This window comes from Anser anser (assembly GCF_964211835.1).
Source record: "Anser anser genome assembly, chromosome: 3".
Lineage (NCBI taxonomy): Eukaryota > Metazoa > Chordata > Aves > Anseriformes > Anatidae > Anser > Anser anser.
The window spans coordinates 54,539,659-54,557,004 of NC_139722.1; the positions used below are offsets into that span (position 1 = coordinate 54,539,659).

At 39.0% G+C, this 17,346-nt stretch overlaps 1 protein-coding gene across 1 annotated transcript in view; it reads right to left on the reverse strand.

Annotated features, from left to right (window-relative positions):
• Nucleotides 1-7,350: 7,350 nt before the first annotated feature.
• Nucleotides 7,351-17,346, reverse strand: part of MAN1A1 (mannosidase alpha class 1A member 1) — a 141,525-nt gene continuing 131,529 nt past the window's right edge. Inside the window, exons 10-12 of the mRNA XM_083828757.1 lie at nucleotides 17,112-17,284; nucleotides 12,237-12,352; nucleotides 7,351-10,886 (exon numbers count right to left, since the gene is read on the reverse strand). Coding sequence (XP_083684883.1) covers nucleotides 10,760-10,886; nucleotides 12,237-12,352; nucleotides 17,112-17,284 — 416 coding nt within the window. The 3' untranslated portion in view covers nucleotides 7,351-10,759. The remainder of the gene's footprint in view (nucleotides 10,887-12,236; nucleotides 12,353-17,111; nucleotides 17,285-17,346) is intronic.

Consider the following 17,346-nt stretch of genomic DNA (forward strand, 5'->3'; position numbering starts at 1 on the left):
TATTATAGATAAAAAGATTAGGGCCAATGGGACTAGGTGTTCTGAGACTAAGATGAAGTACAAGATCCTCTAAGGTACCTCCTTCGACAAATAAGCTGGACTGAAGGCACAAATTAAGTGTGCCTGAGAGGTTCAACGACAACCCACCACCAACAACAATAAAGAGGAGACTGAGTAAAACTGCAAGAAGAAATTCCCCTTGTTACTAATGAGAGTGTTGGCAAAGCCCCTGAGTTAAAGGACAGACAAGGCCGCTCTGTGGTGCGGGCTGGCCAGAGGCTCCATGTTGAGGCCTACACATGGCCTGAAATGGGAGAGACCTGGTGCGCAGGAGGTGGATGTGAAAAATGTGTGAAATGAGCTAAGGATTTTGCATAAATTGGCTTTGGAGCAATTTGTTTCCCGCTGTGAAGGATAAAGGCAAGGGGTTTTGTTGTGGTTTTGTGTTTGGTTTTGTTCTGAAGGTCGGGCAGAGGGAGAAAAGAGGAGGTTTGAGGGTGAGCTGGATGCGCTCTGACCCAGCCTCCCCTTTTAGAAGGGTCAAGAGTGTGTGCTTCATAAAAGTTGGTGGGATCTAAAAGTCGGTGGGATCTAAAATTCAGTATTTCCACAGTGCAGATGATGTTTGTTCAATGGTGTGAACTGAATAAAAAATAAAAATGTCCACTTTCTGTATAACTATGTAGCTTTCAGCATTTTTACCCTCTTAGGAATGCTAAATGTTGAGACTGACCTATTTCTATTTTGGTTCATAAGAAGTTGTTACTCTTGGTCTGTTTGGAGCTGGGATATTACAGTCTATAATGGAGTTGCTAAACCTTACATTATCAGTAATTAATATAATGATGGTTCTATTTTCATTTTTTTTTTGTGGGGTTCCTCATTCCTCTGATTGGTGATTATGTGCAAACTGCACTTTAAAGAAGAATGATTCACACATTATTGCTGGTAGCTGGAGACAGTAAAATGACTCGTGCCTCTTTAAAACGTTCCCCTAAGTTACTCAAAAGATGCTGATGTGGCCATAGTACCCTTCTGTTTCTCTGCTTTTAATCTGCTCATCATGCTGCAAATCTGTAAATAATGTTTACAACAGTTTTTGGCTCATCACTAAGCACTACAGACAGCTCTGGCCTGGGACTTGCTGAAATCTGCAGTGATCACTCTGGACCAGCACTAATCCTATCACTTTGCGGGCTGGGTTGTGCAATACCACCGGGACTGGAAAAGCCTATTCAAACTCAGCTAGCTGTACAAATGCTCAGAGGCTGGTCTGGGCAGGCAGGAAAGAGCCATATGAGCTTAGGGAAATCTCTATCCATCCTAACCTTTAAAAGGTCTGTGTGCATCTCTCTAGGAGATTCACTTGAAGAAAGTCTGTAGCTACCTACCTAACAGCAAAAGGGCAAATCCAGCGAGGGGTTCGAGCAGGCTGTGAAGTGTCTGAGGCTCCGCAGAGAGCCAGGGAGATCAGTAAAACCTGCTGAGTGATGTTTGCATTGAAGAGCAATCAACAACCCGTGACTGCCATCACTGGAGCGGGGTGGGGAGGTTGGGGGGAATTATTAACTCATGGGTTTTGCTTGTTTCTTTTGTTGTTTTAACACAGAGTAAGGCAGAAAGTGAACACAATATGTACTGCATTTTAATAAGCCAGGGAAAGAAAGCTATGCAAGAATATTCTTAGCTTTCCTAGGCTGATGGGTCCCTTCATGCTAGCAGCACCCACGTGTGCCATGGAGGAGCACCAAACCCAGGGTCACGCTACAGAGAGGGAGGTGAATTTTGGCATGGTGAGAGGACAGGAGGCAGCCTGCAATGCCAGCTCAGATCAGAGTAATGATCTTTTGTTTGTTTCTGGCTGTAGTTAGCAGGTCATGTTTTCAACGGTTGCCTTCTATATTGCGGGGGGCTCTAGCTTCCTGCTTAGTTTGCCCATCCTCAGGCCCTGAGAAGGAGGCACCTCTGAGGTGGTAGCACCATTCCCACCATAATTCACTTGATCTGTCTGAGGGTGATTTTTAAGTGCACCTTGCTCTGCTTTGTGGCTTCTGCTTGTGGAAGCTACATTGTTGTCTCCTCGCCAACCCAATGCTTTCAGCAACTCATTTTACCTTATTCTTTTCACCATTAATCTCCCTATGCCCTTTTCTTGTTTGAATAATTGCCCAGTGACTTACATTTATCGTATCTTCTATTGTGAAAATTTTCAGGAGGAGAATGTCTGTATAACTTGCTCTCCGTTTATGGCATTATAGAGTATAAATGGTTGTTATTAATAATGCATCTCAAAAGGGTCTCTTATTTGACAAGTGTAGTTTTATTTTAATATATAATATTTATGGTGTGCTTATAAGTGTTCTGCAGCATATTTTATAAAATTAATGGAGTCTCACAAAATGCGAACTCGGTGTTGTGCCTGGTGGTTAAATCTTTGCTGAGAAATACAAAGAGGCTGTAGGATTTTGTATGCAAATTGTGGAAGGTGGAGATTCTGCTTTATAGATGTTGGCATCTATAGGAGACGGTGAAGAAAAGAGATGGAGATGTGGTGATGGATGAAAACATTTGAGAGTGATAGAGAAAAGAAAGTTTCAAATCTTTTTGAAGCCATTCATGTGAAGACATGCACGCTTTAATTAAAGAAGCCAAACATCTGTTGAACTGAAGACACTGATGTTTTCAACTAGTACAACGTAGCTCTGAATGATGGAAAATGGATAGTTTTCTCAGAGAGAATAAATTCACACAGTTATTTTCTGAAATAACCACATTTGAAAAATAGATCATCTATAGGATATTAAAAAGAGGAAAAAAAAAAAAGGAGGAAAAAAAAAAAAGACAGGGCACCTATACTTTCTTTTCAAGGAGTTTCCTTAGGCTGTATCTGCTTCATAAATCTCCATACAAAATTCTATGAAATTGTTTTGTCTGGGTGAAAAATTGACTTCACTAAAATAAATGGGAGGTTGGCTGTTGATTTAAAAGGGCCTGGTTTTCTTGTTGTATAAGTTACTTTAAGAAAGAAAAATGCTCACTGGTGCAAGAAAATTTCCACAGTTAGCACACTCTGATAGTAGGTATTAAGAGAGAAGTGCCCCAAGACAAGTTGTGACCATGAGGCAACCAACTAGCTCCCCAGTCAGAAAATGTTCATCCAGTGTGAGGCTGTTCCTTTCTCCTCCTTTTTGCCTTGGTACAGAAGGAAATGAGAATTATATGAGATTTATGTTAAACTTTATCAAATCTTACTTTGAAAGTGGATAGTTACAAGGATTGCTTAGATCTGTAAATATGCCTTGCTATAAAACAATAACAGAGCCTACATGTACTCTTTTTTTTTTTTTTTATTGAGAAATGTTCAGTCTTTGAATTAAAGTAAGATGTGGACAATATAAATTGAATACATTTGTCCAGTAAAATGCTGATCTAAGGAAAAACTGAGGAGTACTTCATTGGTTATTCAGTCAGTGAAGTGTGAGACAAGAATGCCAAGTTGAAAAACAGGATTGTTTTTCCTCTGTACCCTCAATTTCCTGTAACTTAGTGTAGTTTTTCATGTCTTTAGATGAGGGTGCAACGCCAACTGGTTTCACTCGAGAACTTAGTATCACAGTGGAAATTTTACCTCAGTAGTCAAGGGCCCTTACGGAAACAGCAAGACGCGCTTCTGCATTACTTGACTTCTTTCTGGCTCAGGGACCCTGGAGAGGCCTCCCAGATAATTGCTCATCGTGTAGGTCCTGCCTTATCTTCTCTCCTGTGTTTGCATCTGTGGGTGTCAGAAGAGAGATGATCAATAAGATAATAAACTCACTTTTTCTTGTATCTGTCCCATTGGACCATGATGGTGTATTTTAATTGGTTTTCTGTCTATCTGTGTTCTTGCGATGACACTTAGCGCATAAAGGTGCTTCGTGAGAAAAGGAGGAAATAAGAAATTTCCTTTTCTTTAGAGGCTCCCAGGTTTTCTCTAGCATCTTTCATTGAAGTTCCTGTGCTCTCAGCCTGCTAGTTCTTATCCTCCTTTGCTTTCCATTTTTCTCCTGGCATTGGTTACACAGGAACCAAGTGACTAGACCAGGTTCCTGAGTTGTACAAGCAGTGCCTAGGCTGTCTGTGCTCCTGGGAGGGTTGTTCTTGTGCAAGCTTTGCTTTGTTTGTGCTCACTCTAAGTCCAAAATGTTCTTTGTGTGAATGCCCCTTGGCAGTGCTGCTGCCCCAACCTGTCCCCAGTCTAAAAGGTGCTCCTGAGAGCAGTCAGTGGGAGCACCACTGACTCACCCTGATGAGCAGCATACCTAGACAATGGGGCTGAGGGACTCCTTTACTTAGTCCTTTCCTTGAATTCCTGACTGCCTTTGTGCCCCTGTACTCCTCTAAGCATGTGGAGATGGGCCTTTGATGGGCTGATGGTTCCTTCTGTGGGCCTGGGATCAGCCAGGAGGGGAGGAGGTATACCTGGTGTCCCATCTGCTATTGCCTCTGTGCTCCTTTGTGCTGGTGAACTTTTTAAAATCACATACCCTAATCATAAAATATCCTGAGTTGGAAGCACCCACAAGAATCATCAAGTCCAACTCCTGGCTCAGCACAGGGACACACAAAAATCAGACCCTAGCCTGAGAGCATTGTCCAAATGCTTCTTGACAGGCCTGGGGCCATGATCACTGCCCTGGGGAGCCTGTCCCAGTGTCCGACCACCCTCTGGGTGCAGAACCTTTCTCTAACCCCCAGCCTGACCCTCCCCTGTCCCAGCCCCATGCCATTCCCTCGGGTCCTGTCGCTGTCCCCAGAGAGCAGAGCTCAGCGCCTGCCCCTCCGCTCCCCTCGTGAGGGAGCTGCAGGCCGCCATGAGGCCTCCCCTCGGCCTGCTCTGCTCGGGGCTGAACAAACCAAGGGACCTCAGATCTCAGGCACTCCTCATATGTCTTGCCCTCCAGACCTTTCATCATCTTCATAGCCCTTTGGGCACTATCTAATAGTTTTATGTCTCTAATAGTTTCATGCTGCTCTCCAGCCTTTTGGCCCCCCCCCCCCCCCCCATGTATGTATAGCCAGGGTTGCTCTGTCCCAGGTGCAGAATCTGGCACTTGCTCATGTTGAACTTCATTTTGTTGGCAGTTTCCCAGCCCTCTAATTTGAGATCTCTTTGCAAGTCCTTTCTACCCTCAAGGGAGTCGACTGCTCCTCCCAATTTAGTAGTATCTGCAGACTTAGTATATCTGTGAGTTCTGCATCCAAATCATTCAAGAAAGCATTAAAGAGAACTGGCTCTAAAATGGAGCCCTGCAAAATCCCACTGACTGACCGCCAGACTGGTGTAACCCATTACTATAATCCTTCGAGCCCAACCTGTCAGCCAATTGTTCATCCATTTAATTATGTGTTTGGCTAATATACTGTAGGATCACTGTCTGTAGCACCAGAATCCTTTAACTATCCCTATGGCTGAAATAATAAAATTTTGGTGCTTCTGTAGTACCAGCAAACACCTGTGCTGTAGTATGAAGCTCCTGGGTAGGCAGTTTAACGGCTAGAATATGATAAATATAAAATAATAAATATTAAAATAAATCATCAGTATGATTATTTATTTATTTTTTTAACTTGAGGTACTAAAGGCTAATAGTAGCTCTGTGCTATGCGGAGTGATGGTGTGAAGGCAATGCACAACTGTGTGGGGACAAAAGGTCAGTAACAAGGGAACATCCTGTAAAATGTCAGTGCGGGAACTGTGAAAGGCAAGGAACCTTTCATGAATAGGCCACAGAGTGTGCACAGAAAGTTTGGCGAGCATGTGAGTATTTTAGAGAGGGGCTTCCAAAGGGAAGGTTGATTACAGCGACTTTAATTAGAACGTAAGTGAGAGCTGGTACAAAATGTGGAGCTGATACCTGAGAAACAAGGGGCAAAGCACTGGCTTTTAAAGTATGGTTGAATGCTAGCAGCATGTTGGTCACTAACTGGATCTGTTCTGCAGCTGCGTCACTTGTGGCAGCCACTGCGGTGTGCATGTTTGACTGCATGAACCCAAGAGGGAACAAAAAAAACCTGTGTTTTTTGTGCCTTCTCCCAGTAGTCAGGCATGAACTGTCTGGGGGACAGTTTCCTGGGTTTGGCAGCATGTTTTTTTGATGCATGATTTTTCCTCCTGCATTTGAGATCAACCAGGACAGACTAATCCCAAGATTAAGGCAGATCAACTGAAGGGCTGTTTCCGTAGCAGATGGTGTCCTATGGTGCTGGGTTACTCTCGTACTAGAGCAAGGCCATAGGGCAACACAGTGGTGCAAATCCTGTTTATCTTGACTAATTGTCCGCCCAGTCCTAGCTCCTTTCTCCTGGCAGAAAAGAAACCACTCTAACCATCCAATTACTGCTCAAGCAAGAGACCAAATCTGTGCATAAGGGTCTAAATTCAAACCCAGGCGTGTATTTACATCTCTTATGCTGCACTAAGCTTTGCGTTTGCTCATGTTTAAATTGTTGAGCGTTTTGTGTGGCCCTGAAGCCAGCTTCAGGCAGGGACTGCACTCTGACCATCACAAGGATTGCACTCTACAGCTGCACACCCGCAACTATTCTGGAAAATGAAACGCCACATCTAATAGCTACCCTCAAAAATTACTTAAGCGGGTCTAATGAGTAAGTCCTTTGACAGAAATAGATGCTTCTGAGACTCTTCTGTGAAATCACAGCAGTTTATTTTACTATCATCTTTGGGTAATGCTTTCTACTAGACGGAGAAAACAAATAAGCTTATCTGTGAGGCGTGGCTGTTATTCCAAGGTTTAGATCAGAGATCTTAACGACACAGCTTTCTGACACAAAATGTAGTTACAGTTCCTATGACAACTATTCCTCTCTCCTCTGGAGCATGGGCTAACGATAGTATTTCATTACCTGATCATGTAGCACTGGGCCCTGCGACAGCCTTGTCATCTCAGCTCCGCTGTTTGTTCCTAAATGGCATTTAGCTGAAGCCAGCTTGTGCTGTGCAGAACGTGAATTTGAGTGACTTGATCTTCAATTTGCTTACTGCCTGTCACCTCTGACTTCCAAGCTTCCTGACTTTCCTTAGAAAGCTTACTTTCTACTAAAATACATTTGGGAGAATAAGTTTCTAATAGCAACAATTTTTAGGAATTGATTTTTTGTGGTAGCAATTCTGTGCACTGACTAACATTAATTGAGTATTAACAAAAGTATCTTAACACATACAGAGTACTATTGTGCATCAAACCAATCTCCTGACAAAAATTCATGAGTATAGCAGCCAAAGCAGGCTAGGTAGCAGAGTACTGTAGTTACTTCTGCAGTGCACTTAAGAAAAATTATAACAAGTTGAACAGATATATTAAAAGACTTTATTCACAATAGAGAAATTTTTACAAATATAAGTTCTTAAAAATTAAGCATCTTGATCTATTATGTATTCCATAATTTCAGGATTTATATAAAGATGAAAAGACTAAATGGAGTATGTACAAATCAAAAACAATTTAAATGCCTTATAGAAATGGAGAATATGTATGATGAAGTCACCATAGAAACCGTGAGCCATTGTGCATTGCAAAAATCTGTGTACAACCAACACATATGCAATACGTATTTCACAAACTATCAAAACAATTTTTTTTTTTCATGAAACAGCATGGGTGCCTTTTAAAATGATTTATTTCTTATGACTTAACGTATGCAGATTTAAATGCGTTATTTTGCTACAAAGAAATGGAAAAAGTATAGGCAAGTGTGTTTAGGCAAAGATAATACCCCCCCCCCCCCCATAAAGCAATTTCTTTTGCTCTTATGAATGACTGGGAACATGAAGTGACCATCGGTAGCCACTCCACACAGCTGGTTAAGTGAATGGGAAATACAATGAATGTTATCTTAGTAATCTAACAACCGCTGGTAAGTACTGGCTGTTTCAAAATGATTGATCTAGCTTTGGTGTTTTGGGGTTATTTAAAAAAAAATCAATATATTCTCCATTTATGAAAAGTTTTTTTCTTACATTTGGCAGATCTACACATTGTACAATCTTCTCGTCTACTTACATTTGTTTACAATAAGTACAGTATAGTGCAGTTTGTACATACAACCTGAATACCAATACCAGTCACATCAAATTTGTGCTCCTTCAAATCATCCTAACTCCCAAGCTAAAAAATAAAATTCATACTGAATGTCTGTATTACAAGTGAACAGTCATGATGTATATATTTAAGTACATAGGACCCAGTGCATACAAGAGGTTTGTATGCCTGCTTTTTGAAACAAGGAGAAGAGCTATTTGGTTCTCCATTGTTTCTGTTAAGCTTGTTAAATAAACACAAGATCACTAGACACATCTGGGGGAAGCATACCGTGGTTAAGAAAAACATGTAAAAAGAGGCTTACAAAACACATTTCTCAAAGACTTTTGTCTGAGCTATTGCAGTTATTTAACTGATATGAGGCCTATAGCAGCACATGCATAACCATGTGGTAGGCAGCAGCAGGTGACCTAATAAAGATAACTAAGACAAAAATAATTACTATTACTTGTTAAAGAGGGAAGGGGATTCTGTTTTACTTGATAGCTATAATTTTTCTGTGGTAACTGGAGGAAAAAAAAAAAGTCCATTATAAATATAGTTTCTGAAGAAATACAATGAAATACTATAGAACTTCAAAGATACAAATTCTGGATTATCAAAATAAGTGGGAATTCTGCTTTTCAGCATAGGAGAGCCAAGGATTCATCCTCACTTGTTCTGAAGCTGTTACTGTGACATGAGAGAATCCATACTTAAAAAAAAAATGCACTAAAGCAAAAAGTCTCAAGCCAAGTTGCTGATTCCATCAAAGCAGGCTTTATATTAGGCAGATGTTATTTGTGTTCATTCTCCCTGCTCTGGGATGCACAGACTTAGCAGGGTCCTTCTATTAACTTTCATGTATGACTGCAGAGCTCTGCCAGTCCTTTGATGGAAGGATCAGCATCACTGGAGATGCTCTTGCCTTGCCCCCTACAGAAAGGTTTTTGGCAGCTCATGTGGCAGACGCTGTCTTCTGTCTGTGGTGGAACCAGATAGGCAGCGCTGTCTTTACATACTCCAGAGGGTAAAGTTTATGGGTCAGCCTCCAGTGCTATATATATAAAAATGTCATCAGTTATCTTTGCTCTTGGCTTCCACATAAGTAAAGCCGACACTGCAGACCTCTATCAGTACAGAAAAAGGTAGTGAAATGTACTCTGTAATGCCTCAGCAAATGTGCTTCCTCAGCTCCGATCAGCTATGCTGGACATGTGAGATAGCTTACTACATTTAAAGATGACGACTGTTCACAACCATATTTGTTTTGTTGCAGGCGGTAACGTGCTTTCTCAGAATGGGAAGCCAGGAGTTGTACCCTACCCAAAACATACAAAAGTCATCCTGTCACTGAATGAGAACACTTGTGGACTTAAAAATGATGTAAACCACTCCAAGCTACACTTAAGTAGAAAAAGGAATTAATTGTGCCTGATTTTTTTTTTTCCCTTTGGTGATACCACAAAGTAAAACATTTTTGGCAAAGCTGTTACTTTTCTTAGTAAACTAGGTTTCTAATCTAAGGAATATTTTTCCGTACACTGCATTTCTGCCACTTAGAGAAGAGAAATTAGGTGCTTTCAGAAAGTTTTAGTTCTATGCTGGATAATTTCCTCACTGAAGGAGACAAGTTTTCTTCAAGGCATCTGAATGTCTCATTTTATTCACGCAGGTACATTAAATTGCTTTGTGACAATAAACTACCAAGGCTGGTGTCAGGTCTGAACCAATCTGAGTGTTTGAGAAAGTCAAAGAAGACCAAACAAATTGCCTCTGGTATAATTCTCAGCTCAGCTTCAAGGAGAAATTCACGGAGTAGTTTTATTTTGTGTTTTTACCATCCAACCCAACGAAAGCTACTGGACGAAATATATAAAGGTGGTAAGACTCCCTTTCTTAATAAGAAATTATCTTATTTTGCTCCAAATTAGCCTGACTAAAGACATGAGAATAATTCCACTTAGAAAAGGGAAGGAACAATTTATTCTTTCACAATATTCTAAATCAGAACCTGAAAAACTAAGGTCTGATAACTAATGTGCTAAACCCATAAAAACTAGTTTAGACTAACTTCAACATATATTGCAGTTTCAGAGCTGTGTCTGCATGAGATGAAAATATTCCTATGTAGACTTCATTGACAATGAAATACATCTTTACTTTACCAGCTAATGATAGACCCGCATAAGAAGAGGCTGTCACAGTCACAAGATTTGTCTTGGATGACACACAAAACAAATTAACATAGAACAAAATAAGAGGAAAAAAAAAAAAGCTCTTCATACTTAATTCAATATGGCTTTTTGCAACATGGCAAAATATTACAGCTTAAAGCAGACATCTCCTCATAGAGGAGAAAAGAATTTTGCAGTCAAATTAAAAGCATAACAGGAAACAAGTAACATGCAGACCCTCTGCTCTTTTTGGCCAAGATGACATAGCAGCCTAACAAAATCTGGAGAGATGTTGTATTTCTCTTCTAAGAAGTGGTTCAGCTGGGTAAGAGGACTGAAGTTTTAAGAGTTTAGATCCATTCATAAATATTTACTGTTAAAGAAAACAGACTGCAAAACACTTGATTTAAAAATCTAACTCAAGAACTTTAAATCAAATCACGTGCCCAAGTCCTGGAAAAAAACATTAAGGAATGAAACAAAGCAAAACTTTATCTTGATCTACTTCTGTTTTTCTTCTTTACTTCCATCCTCTTTATGAAGAATAGGGAGGGGATGAGCCTCTGTGTTGAAGACCCAGTGTTCGAATGGGAGAATATCGTCATCAGAAAACAGCAAATATAAGTACCTGGCAAGAAAAAAAAGCAGGAAATGTGACTACATCAGGAAAATGAAACTACAATCATTTTCAATCAAACAAGTACCTGATTTCTATAGATGAATCTATCAATGGGACCAGCTGACCAAAACCAAAAACATTAAGTCCTAGCATAATAATGGTTAGCACAAAGCCACGGGGCTACTCAATTCAGGTTGGACTCCAGGGTAATACCAACTGGAGACCAGTGGAACAACAACTCTATCCTGATAGGAGACAAAGAAGTTTAGGTTACCAAGGTTAAATATCAGTTCATTTCACTTCCACTTAATCTTTGGTAATTTTATTACATATTGTTTTGATCATATACAACAATATCTTTTTCCTCCTGAATATCCACATATATCAAGGTGTAGGAATGAAAATTCTTTAGTCCAATCCTGGTTGACTTCTGAGAGCAACATCTGTCTCTCGGTATTTTTAAAGAATAAAACTAGGTCTTAACACTAGGACTGGTAGCTTGGATAGCCATTTACTAGGATAGGGTCTATTAAACCCAACAGTAAAGAATTAAAAATTTCATCGTTTTATTCAGTGTCACAGTACATTGTATTGGCTATTATAGCATGATTACTGAAGACAGCTTAGGGATGAAAGTCTGCTTAGCAAATGAAAGTTTATTCTCAATCACCATCCTTCCCTGAAGGCTGCCGTTGGTTTAATTCTGTTCAGCCTATTTAAAAGGTATAGCGGAGGCAGTACACTCTCTAAAAGAAATGCTACTATATACATAAATGTATTTCATAATTTCAACTTTCTGTTGAAATGACGTGATTGCTTATTTCTCGTCTTTGCAACTTACTCTTATATAGGAAAAAAAGTGAAGAGACCAGGACAGCACTTCCTTTATTTAATTAAAACCTTAGGAGATGGTGATAGAGAATGAAGGCTTTTGTTTTTTCCTCTTAACAGGCTGTGTGAGCTTACCATGCAACTTCATTTTTTTTCTTGGTCTGTAGTTTTAAAATGAAAAGCATGCAATACAAGCCTGAGAAGTCTTCTGCCTATACAATTTGTTTCCCTAGTGTTGGCATATATAATTAGATCCTATCAAAGCTAGGAGATGTAATATCTCACCAAAGACTATCAAGTAACTTTAACAGAAGTAAAGATAATTTCCAAAAGTCAAAGAATTTAGTTGATATTGTTGATATAGAAGAAAAAAAAGGCACTTTGGCTTCCTGTCACCTAAGAAAAGCTGTACTATTTCAGTCAGATTTTTGTTATGTGAATGTCAAGGGTACTAATGATAAATACTTATCTGTAAAGATGATACATAGTACTACTTCATATTAATGAAAATCAACTTTCTTTACTTACTTGAGTGTCTCTGAAAGGAAGAAACTTTGCTGCACATCATCATGGCTTTCATGATTATTGTAAACATCTCTAATGCCAGAATAGCCACCATCTACTCTGCAGTGTTTTTCCAGTGCCTAAAGAGAGGTGAGGAAGAAAATAAAAAACATACACTGAGTTTAACAAAAGTAGTCCTGTCAGGTTTTTCTTTGTTTGACAATAACACTGTAGTATGACAGACTTGTTACTATTTTTTTTTTTTCAGATAGTTGAAAATGAGATAGAGCTCTAGATAGAAATCTCTTTAAAAACATAAGCACAGACAATCTAGTTTTACATTTAGGAAGGGAATCAAAATGATAAATTAATAAAAGAGGTGAACACAAACCAGTTTTCAGAAGGAAAGATATAGGGATGTGTGGATGTAAAGATAAATGGATTAACTTATTTTCTTTTTCCTGTTTTTGATAGGGTATCCCCTCTGTCACAGGCTTGTCTATATAGCCTTCAGAGATCCTGTCACATACACCTTCCTTCGCCATATCTCATCTCAGTGCTTAAAAATTATTGTGATTGAATTGGATGCTATGATTAAGATCAGTCTTTTCCTTCTGTCAGGAGTTTCGAAAAAGGGAAGCCATTTTCTGTGTGACTGAGTTTTCTTTGCAATCATTTAAATTTTAATTGGGAAACCTCTGATACTGGGCTGTAACTGGATTTCTTTTCTGTGGTAGGTCTTATTTTTTTTTGATACCTTTCTGAAAAATCTTTGCTACACAGACGTAGACAGAAAGCTAGTATCTGGCTCGATTTAATGCAGTGTTTTAGATGTAAGAATAAGAATGTGTTTTCCTTTAACTAGTTTTGAAACTCTGTATTCAGCTAAAAGATGTGAATCAATGACCGATTCCTATTTTAGAATAACAAAGAGCACACAGATCATTTAAACATCCCATTTTTTTTCTGCCCACAGAAATGTTCTATATGACCAGCTAATTTTGAAAGAGGAAAAAGATCAGTGGGAGAGTGTGTACAGAAGGGCAAAACCACATATACTTGGTGCTGGAAGCATAGAAAGGTGTACTGTTTAACAAACTTTGCTGCTTTTCTTTATTTTCGACAGGTGTTTGCATTAGAAAGGTCACAGCTATGCCTATACAGGAGCTGTAAATTCTTTACGGAGACAGCTATATAATACTTTATTTGAATATTAGTTCTCTTATCACTGCTCTTTGTTTAAAAATAGTCATTTCTCTTTATTTCTAATTGACCTGTTTAACGAGGTCAAAATATTTTTAGCCTCTTCATTTTTCTTACACTGTACATCTCTGGTAGGATGCAGTAAAATAAAGGAGTGAAGAAAATCTTGAAGAGAGCCTATGATAATTTTATTTAAAACACAACTCATTATTCAAAAACAAATCCAGAAAATTGTCTTTAGCCCTAAATAATTTGTCAAAAGGCAAATGACGGTAAGCACGATGGATTACTGTGCCTTCTCAGGACCACACTACTCTTACATGGTGCTCACTCTGGAAGTAGGTATTGGAGCAATGACCTTCAGGCAGAAATACCTGAAGCTTTATCAAACCCCTGATGGGGAGATGAAAGGTTCTAACTCCATCCGACAGCTAGTTCCTCCATTTCTGAAGTTATTACGAATATCACTGAAGTGACTACAAGACATATAGATTTTCTGTAGAGAAAGATGCTGCATTTCAAACGACGTATGGCAGAAACCTATGAAAGGGCAGAAGATATGTCCAAAAACAAGCAAACAGGCAGAATAAGTGTTTTCTGATGAAAGATGGGACTAAAAGTCACTAATGATTACTGAGGTATCTATCACCTCCACCTGCTCTAAAAGCTGTTAAAGATCTGTGTCTTGCTGTGAGTAGATATCCTTTATTTCCTTGTTTTTGCTGGAGTCCTGGTTAGCTATCTGCATATATTTAGCTTGCATGTCAGGTTCTCCATAGCTTTCACTGGAGAGTAAGCTGCCTGTTGTTTATTTAAAACAAATTTTTCTCCAGGAGAGATCCTTTAAAAATATAACAGGCCTATTTGTCTTTTCTTGTGTGTGTTTAGGTTCTTTAATTTTCTTGGACAGTTTTACTAAGTGACAAATATACTTAAGTTTAAACAAGTAATTTCCCCTGGCTGGTAGTCCTTTTCTCTCATCTGTTTGAATCTGCAGTGAATTCAAAATGCTGAATCTGTGTCTGGATTTTCAATGTCAAACACAAGATTATGTTTTCTGAGGCACAACAGAAGGAGAACTTGAACTTGAAGGATAAAGCTATTATTCAAGGAAACATCTGCATTCTAATCAGGATGAGGTAAAATAAAGCAAATTGCCTTGTTTTTTTTTGTACTCTAACGTAGTTACAAAGATCAACAGAGTTAATTGTAGGGAGATACTATATGGGCAGCTGAACACACTGCTGTGATGTAAACTAAGAGGATAACTTGCACCATGTTAGCTCTTTGGTGGTATCTACTTGGTGAAGTATCTTACCCCTCAAAGCTACTTTGCACTAAACTAAAGGAACAGAACATTCACATCTCACATTAGCACCATAAAAAGTCTATTGGTTGTAAGCACCCGTTACCTGGCAGTGGTGTCCTTTTGTGCCCACACCTTCTGCCTCAGAATACAGCAACATTCACACTTAGGGTGGAGTAGCAATGGGTGGGGAGATACAACGAAACACATTTTAAATTAGTAGTCCTTTGAAAATGAGGGTGGCTAAGATCATTTATGCTAGTAATGGAAAACATCAAGTAAAGTGAACACTGGCTGTCAGTCTCAAAGTATCATAAAGGAAAAAAACAAAGTGCTGTGAATTCAAAATATGTGCCACATTTATGATGCAGAAAGGGAGACTTTCATGAGCTAAGCTGATAAAATCTTTCTGACTCAGTAACGGTGGATGTTGCTGTTTGTCATAATTGCATTTTCTCCAGACACTGAAGTATGTACAGAATGATATTGGACTCAAACTGAGGCAGTAAAGCAAACTCCAAAGCAAAAATGGAGAGACTGGAGATACAAAAAATATAGTATCAGGTGGAGCTGTAGGGGCTATAAATATCAAGGAAGTAGAGAGAAGAAACAAGAAAATATTTGAAACCTACAACCGACTGTATGACTTCTGTGAAGCTGCAAGATTTGTTTTTGTGAAACACTCAGCTGCATGGTAGGACAGTGGAGGATGGGCCCTTACCGAATGGGGCCAGCTGCATCTGCCACAGATGGGCTCTAACCCATTACGTTAGAGCCAAACAAGAGCAACCACAAGAATGTTAAACACGGAACACATGGAGAGCACTGAGAAGGTAAATGAGCGTACAAACTTGAAATAAACACAAACGAACTGTACCAACAGCGCAAAGAACAATAATAAGGAAAGCATTTCAATTGTTTATAACAATGTTATCAGTGTGGGCAGCAACAATGAGTCAGGAAAATCATCTCCTAGAGAAGGAACATCCTACACTTGGCATTGCTGAAGCCTGGTGGGATGACTTCCATAAAGAGTCATTTTAAACATTCCTACTATAATCTGCCTGGGAAGAGTCCAGTAGCAAAATGTGTGCCTATGGGTGGTGTTAGCAAAGAAGAAAGTAAGGGAGCAGCACTCTAAATTAGAGGTTTTTATAAAGAAATTGCTTTTGATTCGGTAACTCAAACATATTATTTGACGACATATACAGCCAACACCTGAGGAAGGCAAATAAATTGTCCTAAATAACCACAGTCTACCAAGCTGAATACAGTGTTAATGCAGATATGGAATTGCACAGAAAATGCAAACAATGAGGAGTTGGAGAGCAGAAGTACAGTTAGTGCTACTGCATATTCTTTTATGGAAAGCAGATTTTATCATAAATTTCATTCTTCAAGAATATCTAATTACCAAACCATTTGTACAACATTTGAGATACATTCAGTATCTCAGAGGGTGAATATGGAGTACAATTACAGATTTTTGTTGCTGTAGAGGGATCCAGGTAGCTGGATATAGAGCAAAAAAAATAATGTTCTTCAGCCTCCTCTATTTTTCTTGTAAGGGCTCAATCTGCTTAGAAATCCCAAAGGAAGACTGAAAGGCAGACAATTTAACAAGTGCAACATCACTGTGAGGAGAAAATAAGTGAACTCTAGAAGCATAATATGAACCCATGCCTGGAGGACAAAACAAGGTAAATCCAATGGCATTCATATCTAACAGTAAGAGTGATTAAACACTGCAATAAGGGAAATGATGGATTTGGCAAGCCAATTCTTGCAGTGCAGACTAGTTGCCCAATTGGAAGGTTCATGTTAGACAAACACAAATAGATTCAGCATAACTGGTTGAAGCTCAAAGGTTGTGGGACACAGAAATTTAAACCTTGATGAGATTGTTATCATTAATTGAGCTCAATCCAGATTACCTATTCTTTTTGGAAATGATGCAATTTTAAAAGGTTTGGTACTATCTAGACACTTATACTTGGCCCTAATCACCCTAATTAAAAACACCTAAGTACATTTACTATAGAAAATACATTTCATAGAACTTATTTTCATGTCCCAGGCTCAAATCTGACACATTTGCAGTTTCTATTCATATGGAACAATACTCAGCATCTTGAGCAGTACATCCGAATATGATCCTGATCTGAGAAGTATTTAAAAAAGAGAAATCCCAAGGTTTTTTCTGATATACAATACCAGCAGGGTTTGGTTTAGTCAAAACTGTCTTATTTAATCTATTCAGTAAATGAATCTCTGGAAATTTGAGTTGATATTACTGATTTAAAACTGCTAAACGAAATCCAGATATTGTGCAATAGCTCGCTTAACAAGATACTAGGATTTAATAAGAAAAAACTACTGTAGAACATTACCTCTACAGCTTCCCATGCCCACTGCCTGTACTTTGGGACGTGAGTGAGCCGCCACATGTACATGTAGGTCTCTATGACTTCGGGTCGCAGGATGTAGTATTTTTCATTTTGTCTTGTAGCAATGGCCTCAACACCACCATCAAATCTGAAGGCTTCTGGTCCCAGTTTCATGCCTAGTCAGTATAAAAGTAGATACATTAAAAAAGGTTTCAAATCACATAACCTGCCAAATCAA